This window comes from Aspergillus costaricaensis (genome assembly GCF_003184835.1).
Source record: "Aspergillus costaricaensis CBS 115574 unplaced genomic scaffold BO79scaffold_36, whole genome shotgun sequence".
Lineage (NCBI taxonomy): Eukaryota > Fungi > Ascomycota > Eurotiomycetes > Eurotiales > Aspergillaceae > Aspergillus > Aspergillus costaricensis.
Window position 1 is genome coordinate 121,638 of NW_020291836.1, and position 26,826 is coordinate 148,463.

A 26,826-nucleotide genomic window follows, 5' to 3' on the forward strand; every position below is an offset into this window, starting at 1 on the left:
TAGCTCCGTCGGGTGTGTATTCCCTATTTGTAGTCTCTTTGTCAATTGTCCGACCGAAATAGTATCTTGAGGTGACCTATATACAGTGACCCGCCTCTTGCAAGAGAGAATCAGGGCTCGGTTTCTCACACTCTCTTTTGACAGTCAATTCTCGGATTCCAACCGCAAGTCATTCATTTATGTCTCATGATACCTGAATATTACTGATTTTCTTAATCCTACTTTCGTTTAAATTCTCCTCGTTCAGTACTGCTGAACTGAGTCAATCGCTGTCATGATGGGTCACCTGCTGGTGCGAGGATGGATCCTCGCCTCGTTATTGCTGCAAGCGAGCGTCGCCATGACAGTGGCTGTTGAGCCAGCAGCTGTGACTTCTACCACTACTTCATCTGCTATCACACATAGGCAGCATCACTGGTCCTATAGCTCAAGGTCCTTGCCCAGCCGCAGGCCTTGCACACAGAGTTCTTCATCTTCTGTTCCTTCTTCGAAGGCAGCAACACCCACCCCATCAATCATCGTGGTGCCCTCGTCGAGTCCAGTCCCCTCACCCTCTGCTCCGTCAGTGAGGGAGTCGCCAACTCCCAGCTCAAGGCCTGTACCAAGTCGCTCGGCGGCTTCCCACCCGCATTGGAGCTATGTATCCCGGCCTTTGCCCCAGCGAAGCCAGTGCTCGGCGTATTCCGGAGCTATCACGAGCTCTTCACTCCCTGTTTCCATATACTCTCAGAGCACATCCAGCGCAGTCCTTACGCCAACTACTGTTTGGACCAGACTTCCCCAGATGAGTCTTTCCACGTCCTTGTCGGCTGCACCTGTCACCGATTCTTCCATGCTGCAGTGGACCACATCGGCAGTTCTCTCTACTCGTACGGCCACAATTACTGCATGCCCATCCACACTCCCGGACTGTCCTGCGCGCTCCAGAACCATCTCTGTGACCACGGAGACCATTGTGGTGTCTACCACAATATGCCCAGTCACCGAGGCCGCTGGGATGACTCGGACAGATTCTGCCTCGCCGACAGTAACGGACAGTGCTGCCAACAAGGGTCATGGTAGTGGTGGATTGGACTTCACAACCTCCACGGTTTTCAGCACTCGCGCTGCTACGGTAACTGCGTGCCCTTCCTCGGTAACGAACTGCCCGCTCAGGTCGAAAACAACCTATGTGACTACCGAGACCTTGGTAGTCTCTACCACTGTGTGCCCCGTAGCTGACAGCACTGGTAGCAGTGGCGCCATGATTAACGAGACCGCACATCCTCCTTCGGCTACCGTGGCTGATGGTAAGAGCGGGGGTAGCATGGGTGATTCTGACATTACCACTTCGACGATCTTGAGCACTCGTATCATTACCGTGACTGCATGTCCTTCTTCTGTGACGAATTGTCCCTTGAGATCAAAGACAACGTATGCGAGCACGGAGACGCTGGTTGTCGGCTCAACTGTGTACTCATTCCCCAAGATCACAAGCACCAAGGCGAACGGTTCTCTGCCATCCGCCACAGGAGTATCTGAGGTCGGACCATCGCTTACCACTTCTACCATACTGAGCACCCGCATTGCAACAGTCGCGGGCTGCACTGGAGATAACTGCAGTGGCTCTCCACCCGGAGGCGGTTATGCCACATCGGAGACCTTCGTTGTAGCAGCGACCGTCTTCACCGTATATCCAGATCACACATCCGTTCCGGCCGAAGGTGTTGATGCAGTGATTGCTCCTACGAGTTCTGTTGAAAGCCACCAAGTTAGCAACCCAGCCGGTAGCACATCTAATTTTGTGTCATCTGGATCGTACCCCATCTCTGCTGTCGACACTACCTCTCAGGGTACAGGTTCAAGCGCAGGCTTAAGCGCGGGCATGGGTGCGGAATCAGATGTGGGCTCTGCTGCAGACTCCAGCGCAGTGTCCAATGCCAGTTCAGGTGCAGACAGAGACGCAGTCTACACCACTACGATTATTGTCGAATCATGCTCCAATGACGGAACCTGTACCGAATACAGCACTACCATCACAATGGCCCAGACCTCAAACGTTGCTCATCCCACTGTGACTGCCTCCCCGTATTCGTACACCCCATACTCAGGGTCAGGGTCAGGATGGAACCATACTGCTCCCGCCTCTTCAGCACATGTGTGGCCCCAGAGCAGTCACCAAGCTGGCATGAGCACAGCCGTGGCTACTGGCACAACAAGCGCAAGCACATTTAGTGCGTTGTATACCGGGGCTGCTTCTGCAGGTTTTCAATGGTCGTTGCCGCAGGTGGTTGGAACGGCGATGGCGATGTTTTGGATTACTTTCTTGTAGTTGTGGGTAAACGTATAGACTGTATGTTGCCTCGAGAACCTATTGTGCTCTGTTACGATTGGTATCCCTACTGTATGATTTGATGTGCTACCATCGAGGTAACATAGCGTGACATACATAAGTATTGTCTTGTCATATTTATCATAGTAAAAACAAGTGTATGGGATTGGACATAGAGTGAAAGCTGTACTGGTATATGAATAGACACCCACTAGATGACCAAGTAAAGTACGGATCATAAGTCATACACCCCGGTACCAGTAAATAGCAACCGCCAGCAAAAGTGTGAACAACATGGCATGATGATACCCTACACTAGTCTTGTTCATCTTCCATCCAGGCCCGTCCCTTTCTGGCAACGGTAGAAAATTGATTGCGGGACTACCCCGAATAGTCGTGGTTCCTACGCGTGCCGGAACATCCGCCAGAAGAGGAACGATATATCGCCCAAGCACCCTATTCAGACACCCATCTCGTGCTTGGAAACGAGTCATATATCGTGAAGCGGTATAGATGCTCTTAGCACGGCTATAGCGTTTGGAATAGAACTCCTGAAGGAGTACCTGCACTTCCGTATCCGAGAGTCTCTGTCGTCTTGTCCGGAGTAGAGCTGCGTGCAGACAATTTGCCAGGACTACTGTATCTTCCATTGCCATATTGGCTCCTTGTCCAATGTTGGGTGTCATCTGCCATGGAATGTAAGCACAAGTCTCGAAGCCTGTGAAGCGCACCACGTGAAAACATACCTTATGAACACTATCGCCAATACAAACAATGCGGTTAAGGTACCAGGTCTGGAAGATGTTTTCCTCTAACGGCGTCATAGCAGCAAGCACTCGGGTGTCCCATACCTGACGGAAGGTAAGATCTTTCGTCAGGTGGAGATGAGCCAGTTTCTCACAGGTTTGCGCCGTGTACTCCGCACTGAAGCGGGGGTTGTCGGGATAAGTGTATCTTTGATCCATCTTTTTCAAGACGAACCAAAAAGCACGCTTATTCTTCCCAACGAGGATAATAAAGGTGAGGTTGTCATGAAACGCATTGACTTGATCTGCCACTTCCAGTCCTGGTACGCAGGATGATATGCCAAATATACAGCAGTATTCGGTTGTCATACCTTGAGAATGAATGAGCGAAGACTTATACGGTTATGGCCAAAGTAATACTTACTACTCTTCTCACGCTCGGTAACTAACCCAGGCCGGACCGTATCTGCTATCCTCCACATCTCTGAGCGCACCTTGCTATGGACGCCATCGGCGCCTACCACTAAGTCACCCGTATACGTCACACCGGTTTCGGTTATCACGTTGACGCGGCTTCCTACTGGACGAATTGCGGCAACTCGTTGGTTTGTGAGGATCTTTGATTGATCCGGGTATTGAGTGTGCATGATTTCGAGAAGCTTTTGGCGGTCGAAGAACGCAAGGGGGTAACCGAATCTGCAATCAGCGACCAGATTAGACCATTGTAACCTTATCTATATAGAGCAAAGAAGAGAAAGTTGGATGTACTGGTCATGGAGAAACTTCGGAAATGTACTTGAGAACGAGAATCCATCTGGAAAGGTGATGTGTGCTCGATAGAGGGGTTCGATAAGGGGCTCAATATGTTCGAATAGGGACAGTTGACTTAATATTCTACTCCCGTTGGGAAGTATCCCGATTGATGCACCCTCCTGCGGGCATATGTTGCTGCGTTTCTCGAGTACGATGTGGTTGATATTCACTCGTCGGAGGCAATGAGCTAGAGTGAGACCGGCAATCCCCCCTCCCACAATTATGACCGTAAATTGAGAAGCGGTCATGTCTGAACTACTCAAATAAAATAATGAGTACAAAATAGATGCTGAGAATGTAGGGCATCTGGCTTGCTTTAGGTGTGGGGATGTGAATACATATTGTGCCTGGGTCCATGGATTATCAAGGGAAATATAATGGTGCGTACTAGTAGTGGGTCAGGACTGTAAATTGGAAGAACCAATATTATTTTATCTCGCAAGTCACCCGGCCTAAGCCTACAATATGGTAAGGGTATCGCTTCCAAGCGATCTCTGGCTGAAAAGGTAAGTTTTACAGTTATATACTGGACCGATTAATGTTCTCATCTCTAAGCCGGTGCGTTTGGATTCAGGAGCATACTAGTTGATGTACCTGCAGGTCATAGTATAACGATATAGATGTTAAACCTAGCGATACATTCATTGGCTACAAGACTGACTATCCAGAATATTCCTTGCATGGTGATACTCAACTCACGCGATCCGATCCCCAATCCTCCGTGCCAGATTTTGATGTATGGAAATTTGTTCAAATAACAAGCCCAATCTACCATGGTAGTGTGAAATAGTCAGGATCACAACAAACCAGATCAGCAGAGCCGGTTGGGCTTCTTTTACTTCTGTTGATTAGAATGATTGTCGCACTCTATATACCAACTTGCTGCAAGATAGAGTGTCGTAGTTTTGTTCCCCCGGGGGCAGATCGCCTCGCTGCATCAAGCATTTTCTAGCCGTACGCCGTGATACAAGTAGCGCCCGAGTTACACCAAAAACTTTGAAGAAGGCTAAAGTGGATTTTCCATAGGGCTTACAATGTCTGATGTAGAAAGCAGGATCACATCACATGCGACGGGTACTCTCGTAATCTCTTTTATGAAAGCTGTTGTTACTCGGTGCTAGCTGCCAGAATTTCCGTTTGGTCAGAAGGCTCTGGGATATGTGCGTTGTCGGATTGGGAATCTGGCGACATACTGCTGGCCGTGGATACGGACGGCTAACATGTTTGCTGCCATTCATGATGTGGCGTTCGCCGGCGCCGTATGACGAAAGCTGCATTGAAGAATCGATCTTACAAATACGTTGTCACCTGAAAATTGCCACAAAAGTTTGATGGAATTACATCTACTTTTGTTTGATATCTTCCGTGGATTCTGCAGCATTCCTCGGACAATCCTTAAAATCGAACCAGGAGTTTCCTCAACTCTACAAGAGGAGTGCAAATACTGCACAAAGTAGACACAGTGGCGTGATTATCATAGTAATGGACCGCTATCGAATAAATGATAGCGATGGCTTCGGTGTCGGGTGGTTTGGTTGTCCCATGATGTGAATTAAGATCAAACACCTATGATATAAAGTTAAAGAATCTTACCCGGGTTAACAATTGCCTCTGCAGCGTATAACACTAGGTACTGAATTATCGAGGACGCATATAGAAGTGGGGCAGTAGTCAAAAGCTGTATTTGCACTAAGTGAAGCTGGATATGTAATGCAGCCGCCAAAGCGCAGCAACTTCCATGATAAGCCCGATGTAACCAGTCAATTGGGCGTCTTTCGGATACCTAGTCTCTGCGGAGTTGCTGGTTTGTTTGTTAGAAGACAAGGACCTTCTTGACTTTTTAGCGAGCTAACAGCCAAGTTACACTCGAGGGATAACTTCATTCATATATCTACCCTGTACGTCCCGTGGCTACCACATAATTCTAGTTCTAATACCCAACCATATACCATCTACTCAATTGAATTATATGGAGCCTTCCTCATCCTTCAATATGGCTATCACCATGGAGCGCCTCCAGCACCATATTCCGCAAACTCCGCTGGTGTTTCTTGCCTTACTGGCCGTTCCGATAACCGCGCTAGTATGGGATCGCATATTGAACCCACTCCCAACAACAAAGCGGGCCTGGCTTGTTGGCAAAAAGCAGCCATCTCGGATCACTTCTTTAGAATGCCCCTACAGTTATATTCGTCAGATCTATGGTAAACACCACTGGGCCCCATTCGTCGACAAGCTGGCGCCCAATCTCAAGTTGGATGACCCGCCGAAGTACCAGATAATCCTCGAGATCATGGACGGCATTCACCTCTGCTTAATCTTGGTTGATGATGTAAGTATAATGGCCCCAATAAAAACCTGGACTTAGAGCTAATCACCCCATCAGATATCGGACGGGAGTAACTTTCGCAAGGGTCATCCCGCTGCGCACAAGATTTACGGTCCTTCAGAGACTGCGAACCGTGCCTACTACCGCGTGACGCAACTTTTGAATCGGACCGTCCACGAATTCCCTCGTCTTGCACCCTTTCTAATGCAGTGTCTGGAGGAGATCCTGGAAGGCCAAGACATGTCCCTTGTTTGGCGGAGGGATGGCCTTGCCAGCTTTCCAGTGGCTCCAAAGGAACGGGATGAGGCATATCGTAGAATGGCATCGCTGAAGACAGGTGCATTGTTTCGCTTGCTTGGTCAGCTGGTACTAGAGGATCGGTCCATGGATGCTACAATGACTACGGTGGCGTATGTGCAAAGATACCCGAATAGTGGGACCTGGTTGACTGAATTTCTACACAGGTGGTGCTCACAGCTGCAAAATGATTGCAAGAATGTGTATTCGACCGATTATGCGAAAGCAAAAGGTGCACTGGCAGAGGACCTGCGCAACGGCGAACTCTCATTTCCTATAGTGGTGGCATTGGACGCTCCTCAGGGTCATCTTGTAGCGCGTGCCTTGGAATACGGCTCACCCTATAATATCCGTAATGCTTTACGGGTCATCCAGAGAGAGGACGTGCGTAGCGCCTGTTTGTGGGACTTGAAGAAATCGAGTGCCTCTGTGAAGGACTGGCTGGAAGTATGGGGTCGGAAGGAGAAAATGGATGTCAAAAATATGAAGGCATAACCGGATATACGCATATGTTGCCTAGTGGCGGGATTTGTTGCATTACTCCTGATTTGAGACCCACTCATGCTTCTTCCTCTATGAAATTCCCGTTACTACTTCACATAAGCTTTGCACTGGCGCACAAGCATAAGAACAATGCGAGGTTGTGCTGTATAGCCATTCCACATGTTGATTGGCAGCACTTTCAAAATCAGAAGTTAGCTATCCCACTAACTAGCTGGACACAATGACCATTTTCGCGTTCTAAGGTGATGGGTCAGGGAGCTGAACGGAGTAATATTATCAAAACAATTTTTCCTTTCTCCGGCCACCCAAGCGATCTGGTCGTGTTTTGAACTGGCAAACATACTGTTAACCACCTAAGAGGGACATAAGGACGCGAAGCAGTTTGCCACTCCCTTTCGCACAGCTGATATGGTACCTACTGTTCTTTAGATAACCCGTCATATGAAGAGGTGCCCTTTGCGATCTTTTGCTGACTAGACGTGCTTTTTAAGTTGCTAATTCGCTGATGACAATGGACCAGCAAAGCCATGCCGGGCCGTGCGGTGACAGCAAAACACGTAGCAAAAGGACATACAACCGTATCACATGAGGCTCACAACAAACTTGTGCTCTTAAATATTGGTACATCGCAGTAGTAGTGCCTGTTTTTCGGGAGCTCGTATTTAGCTTTCTGGTAACTTCTTCTTCATAAAGACCTGAGCTATTTAGCGCCTTTGACCTCTAAGAAGCGCAAATATGCTGGGATTCCCAATGTTTAACCCAGCTACGCCTGATGTCTGGAAGATGAATACCCCTTACTTTCCATTTGTTACACCGGGGTTATTTCCTGCCTCAGCACCCTCATCGCCCACCAACGTAGATGCTGAAGCTGCCAGTTCCCAACAGTCGGAAGCAAGCTATTTGGATAAGGAGAAAGTCGGTCCGATGTATCCTGCTCTTGAAAATCCACTGTCTGATACACAGAAACAGATTGTTCGAGGGCCACTCGATTACCTTCTCAAATCCCCTGGAAAAGACATTCGTCGGAAATTTATTCACGCGTTCAATGAATGGCTGCGCATTCCTGAGGACAAATTGAGCATTATCACGGAAATTGTTGGGTTGCTTCACACGGCCTCCCTTCTGTATGTTCTTTTCAGCTTCCACCTAAACCAAGATAACAATATCTTGAGAGCCCACTGACCCCTTAATAGAATCGATGATATTCAGGACAATTCCAAGCTTCGACGCGGCCTCCCAGTGGCCCATAGCATTTTTGGTATTGCGCAGACAATCAACTCTGCCAATTATGCGTACTTTCTAGCACAGGAAAGGCTCCGCGAACTGAATCATCCCGAAGCGTACGAAATATACACAGAGGAACTGCTTCGTCTGCACCGCGGTCAAGGTATGGACTTGTACTGGCGGGACTGCCTAACCTGTCCCACAGAGGAGGACTATATTGAGATGATCGCCAACAAGACTGGTGGCCTATTTCGACTGGCGATTAAGCTTATGCAGTTGGAAAGCGAAACTAAAAGGCACGTATTACAAACATATATCCATCAGAGCTCTTGTAGCTCTTCTTGTTACACTGCAGACTGACTTTGTGCAGCAATGTCATCGAACTAGCAGACTTGTTGGGCGTGATCTTTCAAATTCGGGATGATTACCAAAACTTACAGAGTGGACTATACACCAAGAACAAGGGATTTTGCGAGGATTTGACGGAGGGCAAATTTTCCTTTCTGATTATCCACAGTATTAACAGTAACCCGAACAATCACCATCTGCTGAATATACTACGGCAGCGGAGCGAGGACGATTCGGTGAAGAAGTATGCTGTTGAGTATATCGACTCGACGGGGAGTTTTGACTACTGCCGAGAACGACTCGCTTCCTTATTGGAAGAGGCGGATCAAATGGTTAAGAAGTTGGAAAATGAGGCGGGACAGTCAAAGGGCATCTACGATATTCTGAGCTTTCTCTCGTGAACTTTTTTGAGGCGATCAGACTGGGCATCATGTTATTCTGCAGTTGACCGAAACAAATTGAACTACATATATCCTTACAAGCTGGCGTCTATATACAGGCAGGTGCCCTACCATACGTAAGTCTTCAAATTCATTGGTCGTTCTAAGAACATATACTATCAGAACGCGGTCTGCATAGCCCAGAAACCATATGTACATGAAGACCATTAGCCTCATGCAAGTGCATTGCGAAAGGAACCTACCTTGTTGCCTGTCCGCAATCACTTGACCATTTTACGCTATTAGCATGAAACCGCAGTTTATGTGGAAGTTTACTGGGATAGTTAAAAAGATCTTAGTGTACCAATGCTTTCGGCACTCTACTTCTCCTATTGTCATGGAGGATAGTACCCTCGGCCCACTCCAGCTGGCAATATATATTTGGTCCTGATACAGAGCAACTTTCCCTCACCTTTATGACACATTATTATCCGATAATTGGGTGTTTTCTTTACCGATCCCTCCGGCGCCTTCGAATATGCTGTCTACAGCAAGAGTACTCCACTATGCCTTATCTGTTTTAGGTGTATACAAAATCTATTTCTGCCTTCTAAATGACCTGTTTGAACCCTACCTCGAAGCTGTTGCAGTTGGTCACGTTACCGGGTATCCAAGAAGTGCTCTTGTATCCACAAAAACGGGGATAGGCCTTCTGGACAGGTTCTGTGGGATAGCTATCATGACCCTGTGGCCTGTTTGCCAAGGAAATACTATTACAGTGTCTTTGCTCGCTTTCAGCATTAGTGGGGGTTTCATAGCCATGTTCTGCATCATAGCATTACAGACGTGCCAGACGCACTCATTCATACGCGGCGTGATGAAGTAAGCACAAAACCCCAAAGGCAGCACGCCAAGGAAAAACAACAGAAAACAGCTAATGTGTGACACCAAGCATCTTTTTCTTCGGGCTCGCACACCTAGTCTGGGGCTTTGGAGTGTTCGCACCTCTCTGCTTCACCCTCATAGGCACTCCCCTGTCTAGCCAATCATCTACATCGCATAGAGGCAGTCGCCCAAGCCCCACAGCATATGCCGAAAGTATAATCCCCGGAATTTCTATCAGCTACATCCTCCCAATCATGATAATGGTTCTTCCCTGCCCAACCATAATTTCCCCAGAGACCAAACAACAAGCTATCCTCTTCTGGCACGGATGGCCATTCTACTTGCCCGTGATCATGTCTATCCACCACGTCATATGTGGTCGATTTCGGAATATCCAGTTGGGCCCAAAAATCGCAGCCCGGCGCGGAACGCAACTCGTGTATCGATTTGGATTCCTGTGTTCTTACCTATGCCACATTACCTCGGTTGCTATTGTGATTGTGTCTTATTTTCCCGGTGCAATCCCGCGCGCGAGTCTTTCATTTGGCGAGGAGGTAGGTGATAAGCTCATCATGGTGATAGAGCGGGGGATGACCGACATTTTGAAATGGGATTATGCCATTGCGGCTGCGTCAGCGATGGTATGGGCTTTAGATGCTCGCATCAAAAGGCTCCAGGCGAAAGGCAAGCAAGTTAGTCGGGATGATTACCTTCAGATGTGCTGGGACGTGTTTGTTGGGAGTGTGATGGACGGACCGTGCAGCGTCGCGTTGAGAATTAGTTTGGGTATGGATGAATAGATACTCCGTATTGGAGGATCGCGGATCAATAGAGGGGCTCGATTTTCGCAGGGCAGGTTTTGAAATCCTTGTTGACGTGTTCGTGAGATCGGCTTGTCTTGCGACGAGTGACTGGCTTTAGGTCTCGGTTACATTGGTTTTGACACATGTTGCAGGTTACGGAATATGGTTGGAGAGAAGGGGTGTAGTGCGCAAAAATGTGGAGTACAGCAGACCACACATGGATTCACATATGCTTGACTCACTGCAATTTATACCCAATTGTTTGTAGAGGTGCGTGCTTCGGGCGGTTTAGAACTTGATGATGCATGCTGATTCTGCATGCATATGTCGGGTTGGTATCTAGCCTACTAGGTTATCAGTCCTTCTGGGCGCTTATAAATCTGATTGAGTTACCACAGGGACTGTTTCACAATAACCAATAATTCTCTTCCATGTGGTTCACCACCTGTAGTTGAGAAAGCATTTTTGAAGACATCAATAGCTTAGGTACATGGATGTTGATGCCACTGTCTACATGGGCAACGCTGAAATTGACTAATTGAATTTGAAAGGCAGCAGAGATAGAATTGCCGCATCAGTAAGTAAAAGATACGAGAAGCTATTGGTTATCTAGGCCTATGCGCTTTAGGAGGATCTGGTACATCCCTTCTGCTTTTCTGTCAAGAAAAGATCGGGTTTTGCTGAGGGAGATACGGCTCCATATATGGCCTAAGGCACCAACAATTACATAATATACCAAGCACCAGCCTCAAACGCGACTTTATAAATCGAATAAGTGTTTCCAGAGAATTTGCCGTGAGCCGGAGGGCCAAAATTTAGCGTGAACTTGTCTCGGCGAGAACTCGGGATGGAGCGTTGGAACAGAGTATTCCTGGTGAGGCGTGCTCTCATATATTCCGGCGTTCTCTTCGAAATACTCGAACTCCGTTGGGCAATACTCATGGAGATGTGCAATATTGTGCTGCGTGGTGTCTATATTTAACCTTCCTAGCTTCTGAAAGATTCAGCAACATAGCAGAGTTTTGAGAGTCTTCAAGGCCCAGTAAGACGTTGTTAATTCCTCGGATGGGGAACCATCGTGTTACGCTGGAATGCGTAGCGCAGCACTGCGCCGATCTTGGTGGCTTGCATCGCCATGGTACGAATCTCGTGCTGACGTACATCATCAAAAACACGACTGTGAGCCCAGAATTCATCCCAAAAGTAACTAATCATGCGTTCACGGCACGTATAATTGTGCCAGCCGCTGAGATCCATGTAACCAGTGAATAGTAGCAGAGTGTCCAGTTCCATGCCAAACGGCAGTGCTTTAGCCAATGACAAATCGACAATACCAGTAATTTCAAAGTTATCCTCGCTGATCAGATTGTTTGTTTGGGACAGGTCGTTGTGTGTCAGGACTTGCACATATACTTGACTGAACAGATTTGGAAGACTGCATTCAAGTTCCAAAATTGTAGTGGAGGGGAGTATGAGAGGTTAAGACTTTCTTATTTTCTCAACCCGGCGATAGATTGCGTCCCTATAGCTTGCCGACACCGTAGGATCTACTGGTTGTGGATTTAACCAACACCGAGCGAAGTATCTAGAAAGCGTTACTATCATGGTCGCTTGACTAATCTCCTCAAATGGCGGCATAGTATCAATGCATAGAATGGAGTAAGAGACAAGCAACCTGGCTAGATGTTTGACAAAACACATGTATCTGGCTTCCTCTTTGGGGCTCAACTCAGTTTCGGTGCCGAATAACTGTATGCAAGGACTACCTGATAAACAGGCCATCGTATAAACGAGCAAAGGTGGATCTGAACCTGGCATTTTGCCGTGACAAGTAGCTTCTGGTACCAGATCGCCGTGGATAAATCTTGCCAGCTCAATCACTGTTTGGTCCAAGGAAGACCCTGGTTGTCGAAAAGACACGATCGTATCAGGTCGCCCATCTGAGTTACCTTTGCAAAGAATTGTGTAGCTCAGCGAGCCCGGAATGGTAACTTCTTGAACAGTAGGAGCACCTGTGATCCTACGAGCGTAGTCATCGCAGTCTAACTGGGTCGGAGATTGACGAATCTCGAAGAACCTATCGACGGTTTGTTGAGCCCATGATCGCTCCTCCGTCATCGTTTTAGAAGCTAAGTTGCCTGTACTTGGCTTGAGAAACTGTACAAGGAAGACAGTATGAGGGAATAGCTAGGTGCAGAATACTCTGCTGCAACAATGTGAAAACTCATCACCTGCGCGATCGGGCCCTTTGTTGACGGAGTGGCTTCCATTAATCACGTGGGTGCCGCATGTCAAAATACATCACAACATGAGAAAGCTTTTTGCTTGATAGTGATTATGAAGGCTACAATACATTAGTCAGGCACAAGATTGTGCTGAATCATAGACTGCACCGCGTCCCTCACACTCTCATCTAAGCCGATGTATTCCCACTGGCTACCCTTTCCCTTCGAGAGTATATCCAAGCTAACTTGCGTATCCCAACTGGTGGGTTGCATTCCCTCGGGCAGCACCTTATCCGGTGTACCGGCTGGAACCTTTTTGCGCAGTTGAGGGAAATGCTTTCGGATAGTATTCACGACCAACTGTGGCGTAATGAGCCCTGAGACAAGCACGATACGCTGCCCTCCAGCAGCGGGATTGGTAAGTGCATCTACATGGCTCCCAGCCACGTCGCGCACGTCGACAAAGTGATAGTATGGAAACTGCACATCCTCAATTTTGACATGAGTCCCGTCGATGAAACTAGCAATCGCAAAATAATTGCTTTCGTTGATCGATCCCTCCCCTGAGATTGGATGGATCATCGGTCCGGTGACGATAAGAGGGTTGATGACAGTGAGGTCGAAATTCGGACTATTTGCCTGCATGAAGTCCCAGGCTTTGCACTCGGCTTGGGCTTTGGAGAAATTATAACCTAGCACAATGTCTTTACGATCGAACGCTTGTTGTGCCGTTACCTAGAGTTTAATGAGCAGGGGAATTGCCGATTTCATGATTTGAGACGAGCTGGATTCCAGCTTTTCTCGGTATATGGGTGTCCTTCTCGACTCATGTCCTCGAAGGAATCGAGTACAGAAACACCGCTGCCCAAAAGGACAATGCGTTTGAGCGAGCTTCCACCGTGTTGGTGAGCGCTTTCCAGGATTTGAGTCGTTCTGCAAGTGCAAATCAGCGGTTACATCATGGTTGCGCAAACAGTTCTTACTTACCCCTTAATTGCCGGATCGATCAAATCTTTCTGAAAATCCTTGAAGTCAAACTTGAATGGCGATGCCGCATGAATAACATAATCAAAGGGAGCTTCGGTCTCCTCAAACAAGGTGCTGAATGGTTTCTGTGAGGTGAACTCCGACACGATCACAAAATCAACCTTCCCTTTCCATTCGGGGTGAGCGTTGACCACATCGTCGGCTTTGGCTTAAGATCGCACTGTCGCGGTTACTGCGTAGCCACGCTAAAGTTTTCAGCTTCTACACGTTGCTAGCAAGTCGGACTCACTCACCTCAAGGAGTAGGGAGAGGATATGGGATGCTACAAACCCATTTGCCCCAGTCAGAAAGACGCGTTGGCCACGAGTTGACGATACCATGATGGCTAGTACTTTGGAGACATTTATGTCAGATCATGCTGGTACTTATACTAGCCTGTAGATATCAGCCAGACTAAATCCCGACTGCTACTCAACCCCAGATGTCTGTATAGCTTTTTATAAGTCTCATGATTATGTCATGTTTCTATGGGTTTGGGAGATGCACCATGGAAGGAGCGCCCGATGTGTTAAAGTCAAACATGATCAGGTTTCGGGCAAAAGTTCATTGGTGACCTATCTCGATCTATCTTGTCTGACAAAGAAAAAAGTACCCTCAACCAGTTTTTGATGTTCCACGTCTCGCTTTTCAGATGTTTATTGGAGTAGTGCCCGCAGATGGTCAAAAGTTGTCCCCTCTTCATAGAGAAAGGCTGCCAGGGAAGCATTTCGGTGCACCATCTTTCTGATCTATTATTACGCTTTCGGCTATCCAAGCTCATACGATAACAGACACAATTCCCATACACGCAGTCGCGAGCTACCACTGCCCCTAGCTGGCTCGTTTTCTCCCACTCCGCATAGTTGCGGGTGATGTTCGAGAAGGTCACCTTTCAATCTACAAAGAAATTGCCTAGGCTTCATAAGCAGTTCTTTTCATTATATCGGTATTAGTCGCCTCATTAGTCTCTCTTTGTCTATATAAGTGTATTCAGTATCGCGTACGACACTACGCGGCCTATTGCCGGTATATACGGCTAACAGATGGAAGTGGTTATCTAATATCCAGCATTTAAATACATCAAAAGGCACCCACACTGGCGCCAAACAGTTGCATTGATAGAAAGGTAATAGTACAGGCCGAATGACATGCCCCGTATTACATATTAGAGTAAATGGGGATCTAAATCACCCCCAGCCAGTAGCTTTTAGTGGAAACAAGCCCTTGTCCAATTGGGCCACAAGAGTTCAACCGGAGGAGGGACTGAACCCCAAACCCTTCTCATCGCATCCGGCTAAATTTCATCGAATAGATGAATGGACATGGGCGCAGAGTACGACTGCAAACAATACTCAGTACCCCGAAGGAAGGCTATAGTGAGGACCCATTGTACCTATCTCGGCAGTTGTCGGCGCTCTGCATTGCCGTTGTTACATGCACTAAATTCTGCAGGATGCTAAGCGAGGACATCATGAACGACTAGTCCAATGTCCAGCCAATGCCAAGAGGGTTATTAGTAAAGGCAAAGAGACTAGCCAGACCGCCCCGTCCATCCAACTGCATGCCACAAGGATCTTAGAGTTAGATGGCTGTTATGGTTATGGGGCGGGGCATCTGAGACATGTCCTTCATTTCGTGTGATGCTTGTGCTTCACATCGGCACATCAGGGTCTAGACTAACAAAGTAAAGTACTAATGCTACGGCCCCACCGGTGGGGTACACGGCAAAAACTACTCCACAGGGATTATACTAAGGAGAGCTACACTAGAGGTGCATGCTTCAGATCTACTGTGAATGCGCACACTTAGAAGAACGATTGTGATGGATACATGTGGAAGAAGTACAGAAGAACATTATCGAGAGAACGGCAGACCAAGTTACTTCCCGTAGCGCAAAACAGAGCGTCCCCTACCTCGGAAGGTTATATCTTCCCGGCAATTCGATCAGAGTAGTTGCCGGATCTAGAGAGCATTTGCGATAGCAGTATATGCAGGCTTCGGGTTATAGTTGCTGTCAAACAACAGAGGAGTGGAGCTGGAGCGCCAGGAGTCCTGAATGAAATTAGCTCAACTTCTAAGGCAAGACTTATTATCCGGACTGCAGGGGTCCTTACCGGGTCAGCGACTCCCCACACGGTGATACCGATACACTTGGGCTGGTCAAGGCAGGCTTCGACGACCTGTGTATGTAGGGATTAGTGTCAGTTAATCACACTATGTACTTGGCTTGTCGTGACCTACCTCGACGTAGTCGGTTGAGCTGGCGCCAGCGATGTCGAGCTCGGTGACCGCAATCTCCTTGGTGCCCGCACCTGCGAGAGCATTAAGAGCTGTAAGGGGCTGTCAGCTATCGTCAGGTTGGATAAAGGGGAGGGGGTACTTATCCAGAAATTCCAGCACCTCCACCAGCGCTCAAGTGGGTTTGGGAGCCTTTGAAGATGGTGAGTCATTATAGCCGGATATCATTAACCACGGGGGCCTTACCAATTCCATCGATAGGAATACCGGCTGCGATCCACTTCTTGACATGGCTGACCATGCCAGTCAACTTAGGATAGGAAGCGGAGTCCAGGCTTGGTGAAAGTTAGAATCAAGTCTAAAATGGAAAATAGACAGCCACGGCTTACTTGTAATCGTTGATGTAGAGCTTTGCGTTGGGATCCGCAGCCCGAGCAGTCTCGAAGGCAATTCGGACGTAGTCCTCGCCGATGACTTTGTAGAAGACGCTGTCGCGCAGGGAGCCATCTTCGTTGAAAATTTCATTGACCACGTCCTTCCAGTAATTAGTCATAAGATTTGGCAAAATTGATGGTTTTCAGTTTACCCAGGCGTAGATCTTGCCCTTATAGTGTTGCATCACCGTGGTGATGTGATTCTTCATGACCTCGATGAGTGTATTTTTGTCCGTGATGGCTTGAACCCAAGAGGGGAGCTGAGAGTGCCACACTGGTTGAGTTAGCTTCACTGTCTTGGTATAGTTTCCAGTTCAGTCAGTCAAAAACTTACCCAGCGTATGTCCCCGGATCAGCTTGTTGTTAGACTGGGCAAAGTTGACCTAGGTTTTGTAAGCCTCGACTACGGTTATCGTAGAGGGTTGGGAAATTCTATACGTACCAGGTAATCCGATCCCGAGAAAGAGAACTGTCCACGGCTGGCTATAATTCTGATTAGATCTGAATAACAACCATAACGATGAGGACATTGGACTTACGCTCAGTGGCATCCCATTTCATGCTGTTTTCTGGGGTCAAGGCGCCAAAATCGGCTTTGATGATTGCCGGAGTCTTCGAGTTCTTGGTCAAGGTGTATTGATCCCCGATGTTTCCCAGATACTTCTTTCCGTGAGCCTTGAACTTGGTGTCGATGCTCACTGAAGCCTGACGGGGTTCAATAGGTTCAGAAAGTACTTGGCTAGCGAAAAGCATCGCCAGTGCAGCTGCCTTGATCTGAACCATGTTGGACAAAAGCGATCGTTTTTCTCAAAAGAGCCAAATGAAAATGATGTTGGATTGACAGATTATAAGATAGATTCTACAAGGGAGAAGAGGGATTGAAGTATTTATATACCACGAGACTCAACATTTCTGGGCCAAGAGGATGTGAAACTGGAACACAACCAACCGTGGAACCAAACATCCCGCTCGAGCATGTCTAGACAGTAAAGGATTGACTTCATCTGCCTCATCTAGCTGTCTACCGAATTTCCCAAACCGGGAGGATGGCACTCGATGGAACCATAATCAGCCTGAAGGGATGAATAATGGCGTTTAGGCAGGCTATCCGGAGCTCTTGACATGTTTGGTTAGAACAGGCTATGTCCTTAGCCGACACATCGAGAAGCAATCGCTAGGTTGGTGTTGTAATTTGGAAGGCGCCGATCTACCCACCAGAAATGCAAGAAGGAATTGCAGGAGTGGAGACACTTGTTGCACGGTCGTCCGATTAACCTGCAAATGTCCGTCTATCAGGGTCCAGCGTCTGCCTCGGCCCCAAAAATAGTTTAGCCCTGAAGAGATGGTAGCCGGCTACAGCCGATCACCCGATCCATACTGGGTGTGGTAACTTGTAGGGAACCTGCAGATGCTCAGCCGAAGGTCTGCAAATAGTCCCTGGAGTTTAGGGGTAAAGAGTACCAACTCGTAAAAGTAATATGTCCAACCAATTTGAAAGTACAAACTTTTAGTTTGATTGATTGGAATAATTTTGGTGTGTACAGTGACAGCCAAAATATCATCTCTTCAGCCGATAGGTGTCAACTGCCCGCCGAAAGTACCGGAAGGTCGTGGTGTTTTAAGGTGAAACACTATCAGGGCGGCAATGTGTCAAAGTAGAACCAGTTTGCTTAGCGCCATTAGGGTCCACGCCTAGACCCCTCGATGCCCGGGAGTCATCCATCCTGTCACAGCAATTATTTCCCCGAGTCTACTGCCGAAGAAGAGCTATTGTGGCGTAATCATGGAATTATCCTCTGTGTAGGGTAGTGTTGAACGCCGTTCTAGACACGGCAACGTTCCGGTGGACGATCGTTTCTGGCTAATGTACTCCGTAGTTTAGGCAGCATGCTGATCATCTTCCCCCTAGGGGAAGGACCTGAATAGTGCGCCAAAATGAGCTTGAGCAAAGGAATGTTCTTTCTAAGCCAAAGTGGGGGAAATAACCAGGCAGCCCACTTTTATCCGAAACGTTTCTGACGGTGTCATCCAATATGGATAAATCCCGATTGTTCTTCTGCACATATCAGTATTGCCATAAACGTAACTACATATATTTGAACATGGTCTGGTCCTCCGTTCGATTTATTCGTTCTCCGTGGCCAACGACTTCAGCCATTGATCTCTTTTGTTTCTTTCCCTGCGGATAAACCCATTCGAAGATGAAGTTCTTCAATGCCAAAGGCAGCTTGCTGTCATCAGGCATCTACCTCATTGCATTAACCCCCTTTGTCAACGCCAAATGTGCTCTTCCGTCGTCCTATAGTTGGAGTTCAACCGATGCTCTCGCAACTCCAAAGTCAGGATGGACCGCACTGAAGGACTTTACTGATGTTGTCTCGGACGGCAAACACATTGTCTATGCGTCCACTACCGATGAAGCGGGAAACTATGGCTCGATGACCTTTGGCGCCTTCTCAGAGTGGTCGAACATGGCATCCGCTAGCCAGACAGCCACCCCCTTCAATGCCGTGGCTCCTACCCTGTTCTACTTCAAGCCGAAAAGTATCTGGGTTCTGGCCTACCAATGGGGCTCCAGCACATTCACCTACCGCACCTCCCAAGATCCCACCAATGTCAATGGCTGGTCGTCGGAGCAGGCGCTTTTCACCGGCAAAATCAGCGACTCAAGCACCAATGCCATTGACCAGACGGTGATTGGCGATGATACGAATATGTATCTCTTCTTCGCCGGCGACAACGGCAAGATCTACCGATCCAGCATGTCCATCAATGACTTCCCCGGAAGCTTCGGCAGCCAGTACGAGGTGATCCTGAGTGGCGCCCGCAACGATCTATTCGAGGCGGTCCAAGTATACACCGTCGACGGCGGTGAGGGCGACAGCAAGTACCTCATGATCGTCGAGGCGATCGGGTCCACCGGACATCGTTATTTCCGCTCCTTCACGGCCAGCAGTCTCGGTGGAGAATGGACAGCCCAGGCGGCAAGTGAGGATAAACCCTTCGCAGGCAAAGCCAACAGTGGCGCCACCTGGACCGAAGACATTAGCCATGGTGACTTGGTTCGCAACAACCCTGATCAAACCATGACTGTCGATCCTTGCAACCTCCAGTTGCTCTATCAGGGCCATGACCCCAACAGCAGTGGCGACTACAACCTCTTGCCATGGAAGCCGGGCGTCCTTACCTTGAAGCAGTGAAGGGCTTATCATTAGTTGCAGATTGTGCTTTTCTTTTTTTCCAAGTATGTTTAGTGCGCAAGACAGCAGAATGTGGTCATCATCTTAGGCTAAGTCGGGGTGGGCTTGTGTCTATAGGCTAGTAATGCGCGCATAATTCAGTTCATTGGCAAGGAGTGCGGTATCAATACCTGTTTTCACAAGAGAAAATAGGCCCGGTAGTTATACTCCGTATTGGGATAGAGTACTCGTAGTAGTAGGATTGTGAGCCTCAAAGGGAATGACCGACAAGTGAGCAAGTCTTCTTCGTCGACTAGTCGCGTTCTATATAAGAAATAGTCAGCTCAGAGTTTGATTTTTTTTTTGGCTACTTTCAAGGTGGACTATTGAATCATACGTCTCCTCGATTGCATTCAACCACAATAGGCCACAAATTGGCATTCACTCTCTGCGCTTTGCGGGTGCCGTCGCGAAATATCTCCTGGAGGAGCTAGGCAACGAGTAGACTACGGATATGGGAGATGGTTGACGATGTTCTTAGTGAAATTAAAGCCCCCAGGGCCTCTAAAAAGACGGAAATCTAAATCTCAAGTGCCCTAACGTGTCCGACCACGGTGTTGATCAGCATCCATTAAATCAGACAACAACCTTTGGTTCGAAAATTGAACAGGCGGCTCTTCAATGACACTCTGGATCCTGATTCACTTTATGATGCGTACCCTTGAACGTGCAAGGGGTGCTATATTCACATCTTGCCCCAATCCAAGGGGCGTCGGTACCCATTTTGCTCGACAGCCTGGGACTTCGCCGACAGTATTCTTACAGCGGTATTACTGAAATAGTCTACTTGGTGTGCATTGGCTACACCGGAAAGACCCTCGTCCGACCGCGTGGCCTTGATTTTGACGAGATGCTTCAACAAGCGGCTAATTCGATGCAAGCTGTTCATGGGTTGGACGTGCTGCATAGTGACCCGATTTCTGGAAACATATTCTGGGACGGAGGGAATGACCGCGTCAAAGTCTTTGACTTTGAGCGTGCAATAATCCAAAATAACGATGCCTGTCACGAAGCGTCATATGGCCAAATAAAGATAGCAAGTCAGACTCACAGTCCTTGGCCCTAACCTGGAGACCGAATATGGACTGTTTGGGCCAAAAAAAAAAAAAAAAAAAAAAAAAAAAAGAAACGCATAATCAATGAACTTAGACGAGTGTATCTGTGAAGCTCATCAGCTGCTACTGCAATAACGAGACTGCAGGAGAACACAACGCTTGATTGTAACGATGCTACGACCAACCTTGACAACAGGGATTCCCATACCCCCATTCCTTTGGCATTTGACGTACTCTTATTTTCCTTCCTCTTCCTCTTGATTTAAAGTTACATGTACCCTCTCCAAATGACAATGTAATGACTGTCAATCCGATTTGGAGTCATTATTAGGATTCCATGATGCATCACGTCCTTTGCCTGGGTTTCAGTGGGATTCTGTCACGAGTCACAAGCCTGTTGCTACGCCTAATCACGAGTCTAATTGCACTGATAGTCAATGTCTGAATGATACACATTATGATATTACTCGGATCGGGTGGCGGTACCGGTATACATTCTTGACTAGACTAACTGCAGCAGTAATTCTCAGGTAGTCGCAGATACAACTGAAAATAACCAGCGGAATGTTGCAAGCGTACAAGTGGTGGGATATATTGATACCTATTCCAAGATAGCCAATGATAAAGTGCGAGTCTGCTCCTAAGATGAATCTAGCCTGTACATCCATCAACTAATACCCCCGACAGTCCACTATACAAAAACTGCACATGGTAAACAATCAAAGCAGCGGAGGGAAGAACAGATAACCCCCAAACCAGAACTCCGACCATGCAATTCTAACCCGAAACATCGCTAACAAAAACAGACAGCCACCCAGACCGCTCAAACAGCCTCCCAATCCATAGCATCGACAATGAAGTCCCAATCAGCATCCGACTCTCCCTGCAACAATCCATCCATCTTATCCGCCCCATCAGACGCAACCACATGCTCCTGCGCAAGCAAATACGCATCATCAAAGCCCTGGAAGATATCCGAGAGGATCTTCTCGATATCATAGCTCGCCAACGGCATGGCCTTGCCCTTCCGCCTCGCAGCCCACTTATCCTCCATCTCCAGTTCTTCCTTGGTCAAATCGGCCGTCTTCCACCGATTCCGCAACTCCTTCGCCCTCTGCAATTGTTCGTGAGTCTCGCCCTGTCCCAGCACAGTATGCAAGGGACTGTTTTCATCCTGCAGCGCTTCCAACACGTTCGCATGGTATCGGTGGGTCGAGAGCGGAGCGGAGCCGTACGCGGCGAGGTGATTGCGCGGAAAAGCAGAAGACACAGAGACACCAAAGACGCTGAGGAGATGGACAATTGCACGCTCGAGGAGAGAGTAGTATTCGTGGAAATCGAGCTTGAACATGATCTCGGCGTGGGAGACGTCGAAGTCGCTACTGGCAGGGTCGATGGTCGCGAGGCGGTAGCCGTAGGCCAGATATGGGAGTTTCCATTTTAGTCGCTCGACGATTTTCATGAAGCGGGAAAGGTGCCTCGAGGGGGAGGGTCGTGGGGAGGATTGACGAGAGGGTTGCTTGACGGGGGATGGCGTGCGTTTGGTGGTGGGTTTCGGGGTGGTTTTCCGGGGAATTGCTGGGGTGGTGATGGGAGGAACGGCGGGTCGGGCTTGAATCTCGCTTGGGCTGGGAGCCCAGCGAGACTTTAGCAGGTCGCTCATGTCAGTGGTGGATATTGCATTGCTGGATTGCGATCATTGACGAGTGAATGTCAGACAGTTGCGAGGGAATTGGTTCGAATTGGAGCTAAAATCAGCTGATCGACCGATAGCGATAAGGAGTCACTTAGTAAGCTGGCCCGATCGGGGTGTGGTTAGTTATTGGTTACTAAGTATACTACTGTCAATATATTTTTTCTTGCAGCTTGCAAGGATCCGCTCATCCTGCAGGAACCGTGAAATCATGTCGAGTGGGTTCAGAGAGGGGGAAGAGACATTATATAGTCGGTACAGTGTTTTGGAGCGACATCAAGTGAATCCAGTCTTCGGTAGATGCAGTGAGCGGATATAGTGATCTAATGTGAATACCTCGGTCAACACCATCAAAACTTTGTTGATGTAGGACAAGGTTTGTGGGTCCTATATATCATGAGTTTTTCATCAAAGACATGGTGAATCCGATTCTATGTCTCTTGTTGGCCGGGACCTATTTACACAGTACCATGGTAAATCCCGGTCAATGAAGGAGTATTGAAATCAATAGCCGTGAATCTCAAGCCACAGGGGGATATGAACAGACGCGAACCAAGCATTCTATGGGGTAAGTAATATAATTTAATCTTCTGGCAATTTCAGTATGATAATAAGCATAAGCTGGCGGGCTTCCCGCTTCCCAGACGCCGGCTTCTATCTGGATACACGATAGGATATGGGTCCTCGGAAACGAATGCCACATGGCTGCGCACCATGGTACTCTTCAGTATGCTCGTCTCACAGAGGGACAACGAGGAACAGCCGGTCAAAGACAAAAATTTAAACTTGTTCTAGTTGCTGTTAGTGGCAACGGCGGGTAATTGTCGGGGGAATTCAACGTCCACCGGTCATATAAAGCGGGTCCACCTATGACGACGACGCTGGACGGTTGTCATTTAGGAGGCAAATTAATCAAATCAACAGTTGACTAGATGCATGTATGTAAAGCTGTATAAACAAGATCCGATGAGATCCCGTAAGATCAAAGGAGATCTGATCGAGATTCCCTGGTAGGTGCATAGTGCCACGGAGGATTTATTGACATGACAAGACTGGTACCAGTTGAATGAACCCCCTAATTGAGCTTGCTCGTGCACCTTTCAGGGGTATCACGAAATAAATTGCAAGTCCTTCTAGTATAGTCCTAGTGGCAGTGAAGAGAAACGACTAGTAAGCAGACTATACCGACTTTCGCGGAATAGATATATATTAACGGAGTACTCCGGCGCAGTTATTTTTGGTTGATCGACACATATTTAATATGACCTAATCTGGTATGAGATGCACGGAGACTAGAGATCAGAGAAGTCTAGTCATTGAGCCAAGCAAGGTGTTTGGCAGATGTGCTAGATATTTCGTAGAAGAGAACCCGAACAGCGAGAGGTTTGTGGGTAAACATTGAAGAGATGATGTTTCTGATAGATCAATGACCGCGTCACTCAATCACTGCGATGCTGAGTAATGGGGAGAGAGATCCTCAGGCAGTGAGGCAGCCCACGTGGAAACCAGTCCGGTCTGGGTTAGCGCAAAGATTGTGACTGACACTAATCCTAGAACAGCAAGCGGTGTTCAAAAACACATCAATTTCAAACGACGAGCCACTTGGCGCGCTAACTTGAGCTTAAAATGATATTATTTCCCCATTTTTTAGCACGCACAACGCCTCTCCGTGCCCTAAATCCAGGGATTACAACGTCTCTACGGACTAGGACCGAGGCTCGGAGCTTTTACTTGAAAGTTCTTGGAAGGCGGTCCACGTGCCTTCCTTGAGTTCACCCACAACCCATGAATAGGGCTCCGTTTCACCACCAAAGTCACTTGCACGTTAGTGCCTGCACTGCAACCAACTATAGCCAGGCGAGATGTGCGCCGAGAACTCAAAACGAGTCAGGACTTCTCGCCTCCGTAGCCATGAGAATACCCCCAAGCTGAGATGAGAACCCCATCTTCGTCCCTCCAAGGCTCTAAGCGACATGGCGTGAAGCTGGGCGCGGGAGACGCACAGGGTCGTCGGCTCCTCCGAGTCAGGAGAAGCGGCATTCCAAATGCTCCGTCGCCAGGTGATTGGAGAGGAGTGGTGGGCATCGGCAGATGATTCCCAACTGGTGTCTCAGATCCGGCTTCAAGTGGACCGGGCAGTAGGATCCACCCTAATCTAAGTTTCTACCGGACGGATGCAGTCCTGCATCCGATCGCCCAGCTAGCCATGCCCCCTCGGATTGGTCCCCTCCTCGTGGAAACGCCCGTGTCTCACTGAACCCACGGTCCTAATGCAAAATGGATCGCGCACACTTCCGCCAGTCCAAGGCATGTTCATCCACAAAATCAAGCTGCGTCACTTCGGGACGCAAACCCAACTCGTCCATTTAATCGATACGCTCAGAGTTCTCCATCACAACAATCGCTGGACGAACCGGGAGTCTGGACCACACATATACTGGGAAGGGAACTCGGGCCAAGCACGCCCCCGTGTGAAAAAAAAGCTTGCTCCCGAAGAATATCGACTGGTGTTTCGAAATCCACATGGCGTAGATGCCGAGGGAGATTGATTATAAAGGGTGACCGGGAGAAATCCCTTTTTCGCCGACTGGCTTCCCCGTTTGCCTGTTGCCTCTGTCCTGGGATGTTACTCCTCTGAGTTACATCCCACATCACAATGAAGATCCATCAGCTGTTATTCACGATATTGGCAGCATTGACGGTGTCTGTGTTCGCCGTGTCGTCGAATGCCACGGAATTTCCAGAGTGTGCGGTAAGTGGGATTCTGCCCCGGGGGTTCCGCTTTCATTGACCATGTCCCCAGGTGTCTTGCTTGCACCAAGAATCTCCAAATTGCACCATAACCGATGCATCGTGTGTATGCACCGGAGATGCCAGCAAGTCGTCGCTAGTGACTTGCGCATTATCTAACTGCAGTGCACTGGAATACTATAGTGAGCATTCAGTTACACTCCACTCACACTGTCGTTCAGACATGCCTAACATCCCGCAGTCACGAGGCATTTGTATGAATTGGAATGCGACCAACCCATCAAGAAGGGGCCCCCTCTCGTTGACCCCTCCACCCTTGCACCTGCTATCCTTGCCACGATATTCTTCTTCATCCGGATAGCGGCGAAGGTCGCAAATCTCGCTGGTGGTTGGGGACTTGACGACTATACTGTCACGATCGCATGGGTAAGCAATCCTGCAGTACCTGGCACCGTTATGCTTCTAACAGCTAGTAGGTACTGGGAGTTGGCTTATTTGTCGTCAATACATACAGTAAGTCACCATCTTTCCACACACTGGCATGAGGCATGATCTAACAAAACAGTGATCAAATATGGATTCGGAATGAACACCTGGGATATCTTACCCTTCCACCACGTCACATTAGTCTTCCAATATTTCGAAGGATTGGCGATGATGTACAAGATTCAAATCTCGCTCTGCAAGATATCCGTCCTACTCTTCCTGCTGCGAATCTTCCAGTCCCGTGTTTTCCGCATATGCGCATACATCCTCATCGGCATTAACGCCGCCATCGGTATCACGTTCGCCCTCGTGGATTTGCTTCGATGCATGCCAGTCCATCTGGACTGGGACTCTTGGACCGGGGAATATGAAGGGGTCGGCACATGCATCAATTTCATCGCGGCAATTTTAGTCCACTGCCTTGTCAACATTTTCGTCGACGTCGTCATCGTCCTCCTACCGATCTACGAAGTGAGCAAGCTGCAGCTGCCATGGATGAAGAAGATCACTGTGGCACTGATGTTCATGATGGGTCTCATGTAAGCACAACCTATTCATGCACTGCGTTTTCGTCTTACTAATAAGACTCTAAGCCTAACCATCATCGCCATCATCCGTGTGGTCGTATTCTGGGAAAACCGTTGGACTACCAACTTGACCGGTACGGCCTCTCAACTCTCAATCATCCCCCACCCCACTCCACTAACTCAATTCTATACAGCTGGTCTCCAACCCCTCATCCACTGGTCCGTCATCGAATCCCAAATCGCGATCATGACGACCTGTCTACCCGCCGCCCGCGCTTTCATAAACCACTACGTTCCAGGTCTTCCCGGCAGCACACAGCGACGGACCTACGACCGAACCAACTCACTCTATCACAACGGGGGTGCCTCCTCGGGGGTAACGAACAGCAAGATCTCCAAGTCAGTCAATATCTCCGTCGATTACACGACACGGTCGGAGCGGGATTCGACCAGTGCGGTGCATTTGGTCGAGATGGATGGGAGGTACGAGCGGTTTTAATACATTCATAAAT

The 26,826-nt window shown here is 48.3% G+C and overlaps 10 protein-coding genes across 10 annotated transcripts; 5 read left to right on the forward strand and 5 right to left on the reverse strand.

The window, feature by feature from the left end:
• Positions 1-277: 277 nt before the first annotated feature.
• BO79DRAFT_247876 (uncharacterized protein) lies at positions 278-2,311 on the forward strand (the record flags this gene model as incomplete). The annotated part of the gene is made up of 3 exons (XM_025685675.1): positions 278-367; positions 427-1,058; positions 1,099-2,311. The coding sequence occupies 3 exons, from the start codon at positions 278-280 to the stop codon at positions 2,309-2,311; spliced, it is 1,935 nt and encodes a 644-aa protein (XP_025535697.1).
• Positions 2,312-2,553: 242 nt separating this feature from the next.
• BO79DRAFT_157176 (FAD-dependent oxidoreductase) lies at positions 2,554-4,118 on the reverse strand (the record flags this gene model as incomplete). The annotated part of the gene is made up of 4 exons (XM_025678851.1): positions 2,554-2,997; positions 3,058-3,428; positions 3,482-3,753; positions 3,826-4,118. 4 exons carry the CDS (start codon positions 4,116-4,118, stop codon positions 2,554-2,556), a joined length of 1,380 nt encoding a protein of 459 aa, XP_025535698.1.
• A 1,757-nt stretch (positions 4,119-5,875) lies between these two features.
• BO79DRAFT_231995 (terpenoid synthase) lies at positions 5,876-8,973 on the forward strand (the record flags this gene model as incomplete). The annotated part of the gene is made up of 6 exons (XM_025684204.1): positions 5,876-6,202; positions 6,257-6,609; positions 6,664-6,880; positions 7,970-8,124; positions 8,194-8,520; positions 8,595-8,973. 6 exons carry the CDS (start codon positions 5,876-5,878, stop codon positions 8,971-8,973), a joined length of 1,758 nt encoding a protein of 585 aa, XP_025535699.1.
• Positions 8,974-10,190: 1,217 nt separating this feature from the next.
• On the forward strand, positions 10,191-10,637 carry BO79DRAFT_258840 (uncharacterized protein; the record flags this gene model as incomplete). The annotated part of the gene is made up of 1 exon (XM_025686328.1): positions 10,191-10,637. One exon carries the CDS (start codon positions 10,191-10,193, stop codon positions 10,635-10,637), a length of 447 nt encoding a protein of 148 aa, XP_025535700.1.
• A 1,056-nt stretch (positions 10,638-11,693) lies between these two features.
• BO79DRAFT_231997 (uncharacterized protein) lies at positions 11,694-12,758 on the reverse strand (the record flags this gene model as incomplete). Its single annotated transcript, XM_025684205.1, has 3 exons — positions 11,694-12,075; positions 12,127-12,225; positions 12,316-12,758. 3 exons carry the CDS (start codon positions 12,756-12,758, stop codon positions 11,694-11,696), a joined length of 924 nt encoding a protein of 307 aa, XP_025535701.1.
• Positions 12,759-12,994: 236 nt separating this feature from the next.
• On the reverse strand, positions 12,995-14,232 carry BO79DRAFT_231998 (NAD dependent epimerase/dehydratase; the record flags this gene model as incomplete). The annotated part of the gene is made up of 4 exons (XM_025684206.1): positions 12,995-13,584; positions 13,647-13,798; positions 13,853-14,060; positions 14,142-14,232. 4 exons carry the CDS (start codon positions 14,230-14,232, stop codon positions 12,995-12,997), a joined length of 1,041 nt encoding a protein of 346 aa, XP_025535702.1.
• Positions 14,233-15,853: 1,621 nt separating this feature from the next.
• Positions 15,854-17,346, reverse strand: BO79DRAFT_221248 (endo-1,4-beta-xylanase; the record flags this gene model as incomplete). The annotated part of the gene is made up of 9 exons (XM_025683512.1): positions 15,854-15,943; positions 16,006-16,071; positions 16,133-16,221; positions 16,376-16,464; positions 16,519-16,664; positions 16,716-16,855; positions 16,898-16,946; positions 17,006-17,046; positions 17,103-17,346. The coding sequence occupies 9 exons, from the start codon at positions 17,344-17,346 to the stop codon at positions 15,854-15,856; spliced, it is 954 nt and encodes a 317-aa protein (XP_025535703.1).
• A 1,359-nt stretch (positions 17,347-18,705) lies between these two features.
• BO79DRAFT_211124 (beta-D-arabinoxylan arabinofuranohydrolase) lies at positions 18,706-19,852 on the forward strand. The gene has a single exon (XM_025682955.1). The coding sequence runs from the start codon at positions 18,765-18,767 to the stop codon at positions 19,761-19,763; it is 999 nt and encodes a 332-aa protein (XP_025535704.1). The 5' UTR covers positions 18,706-18,764; the 3' UTR covers positions 19,764-19,852.
• Positions 19,853-21,474: 1,622 nt separating this feature from the next.
• Positions 21,475-23,253, reverse strand: BO79DRAFT_240211 (uncharacterized protein; the record flags this gene model as incomplete). Its single annotated transcript, XM_025684995.1, has 2 exons — positions 21,475-22,515; positions 23,249-23,253. 2 exons carry the CDS (start codon positions 23,251-23,253, stop codon positions 21,681-21,683), a joined length of 840 nt encoding a protein of 279 aa, XP_025535705.1. The 3' UTR covers positions 21,475-21,680.
• A 1,953-nt stretch (positions 23,254-25,206) lies between these two features.
• On the forward strand, positions 25,207-26,813 carry BO79DRAFT_157363 (CFEM domain-containing protein; the record flags this gene model as incomplete). The annotated part of the gene is made up of 7 exons (XM_025678861.1): positions 25,207-25,302; positions 25,354-25,483; positions 25,543-25,727; positions 25,778-25,814; positions 25,867-26,326; positions 26,381-26,448; positions 26,509-26,813. The coding sequence occupies 7 exons, from the start codon at positions 25,207-25,209 to the stop codon at positions 26,811-26,813; spliced, it is 1,281 nt and encodes a 426-aa protein (XP_025535706.1).
• Between the last annotated feature and the right edge of the window lie 13 nt (positions 26,814-26,826).

Coding starts and splice junctions, on each gene's coding strand:
- BO79DRAFT_211124 (XM_025682955.1), top strand. CDS start 18,765: ATGAAGTTCTTCAATGCCAAAGGCAGCTTGCTGTCATCAGGCATCTAC.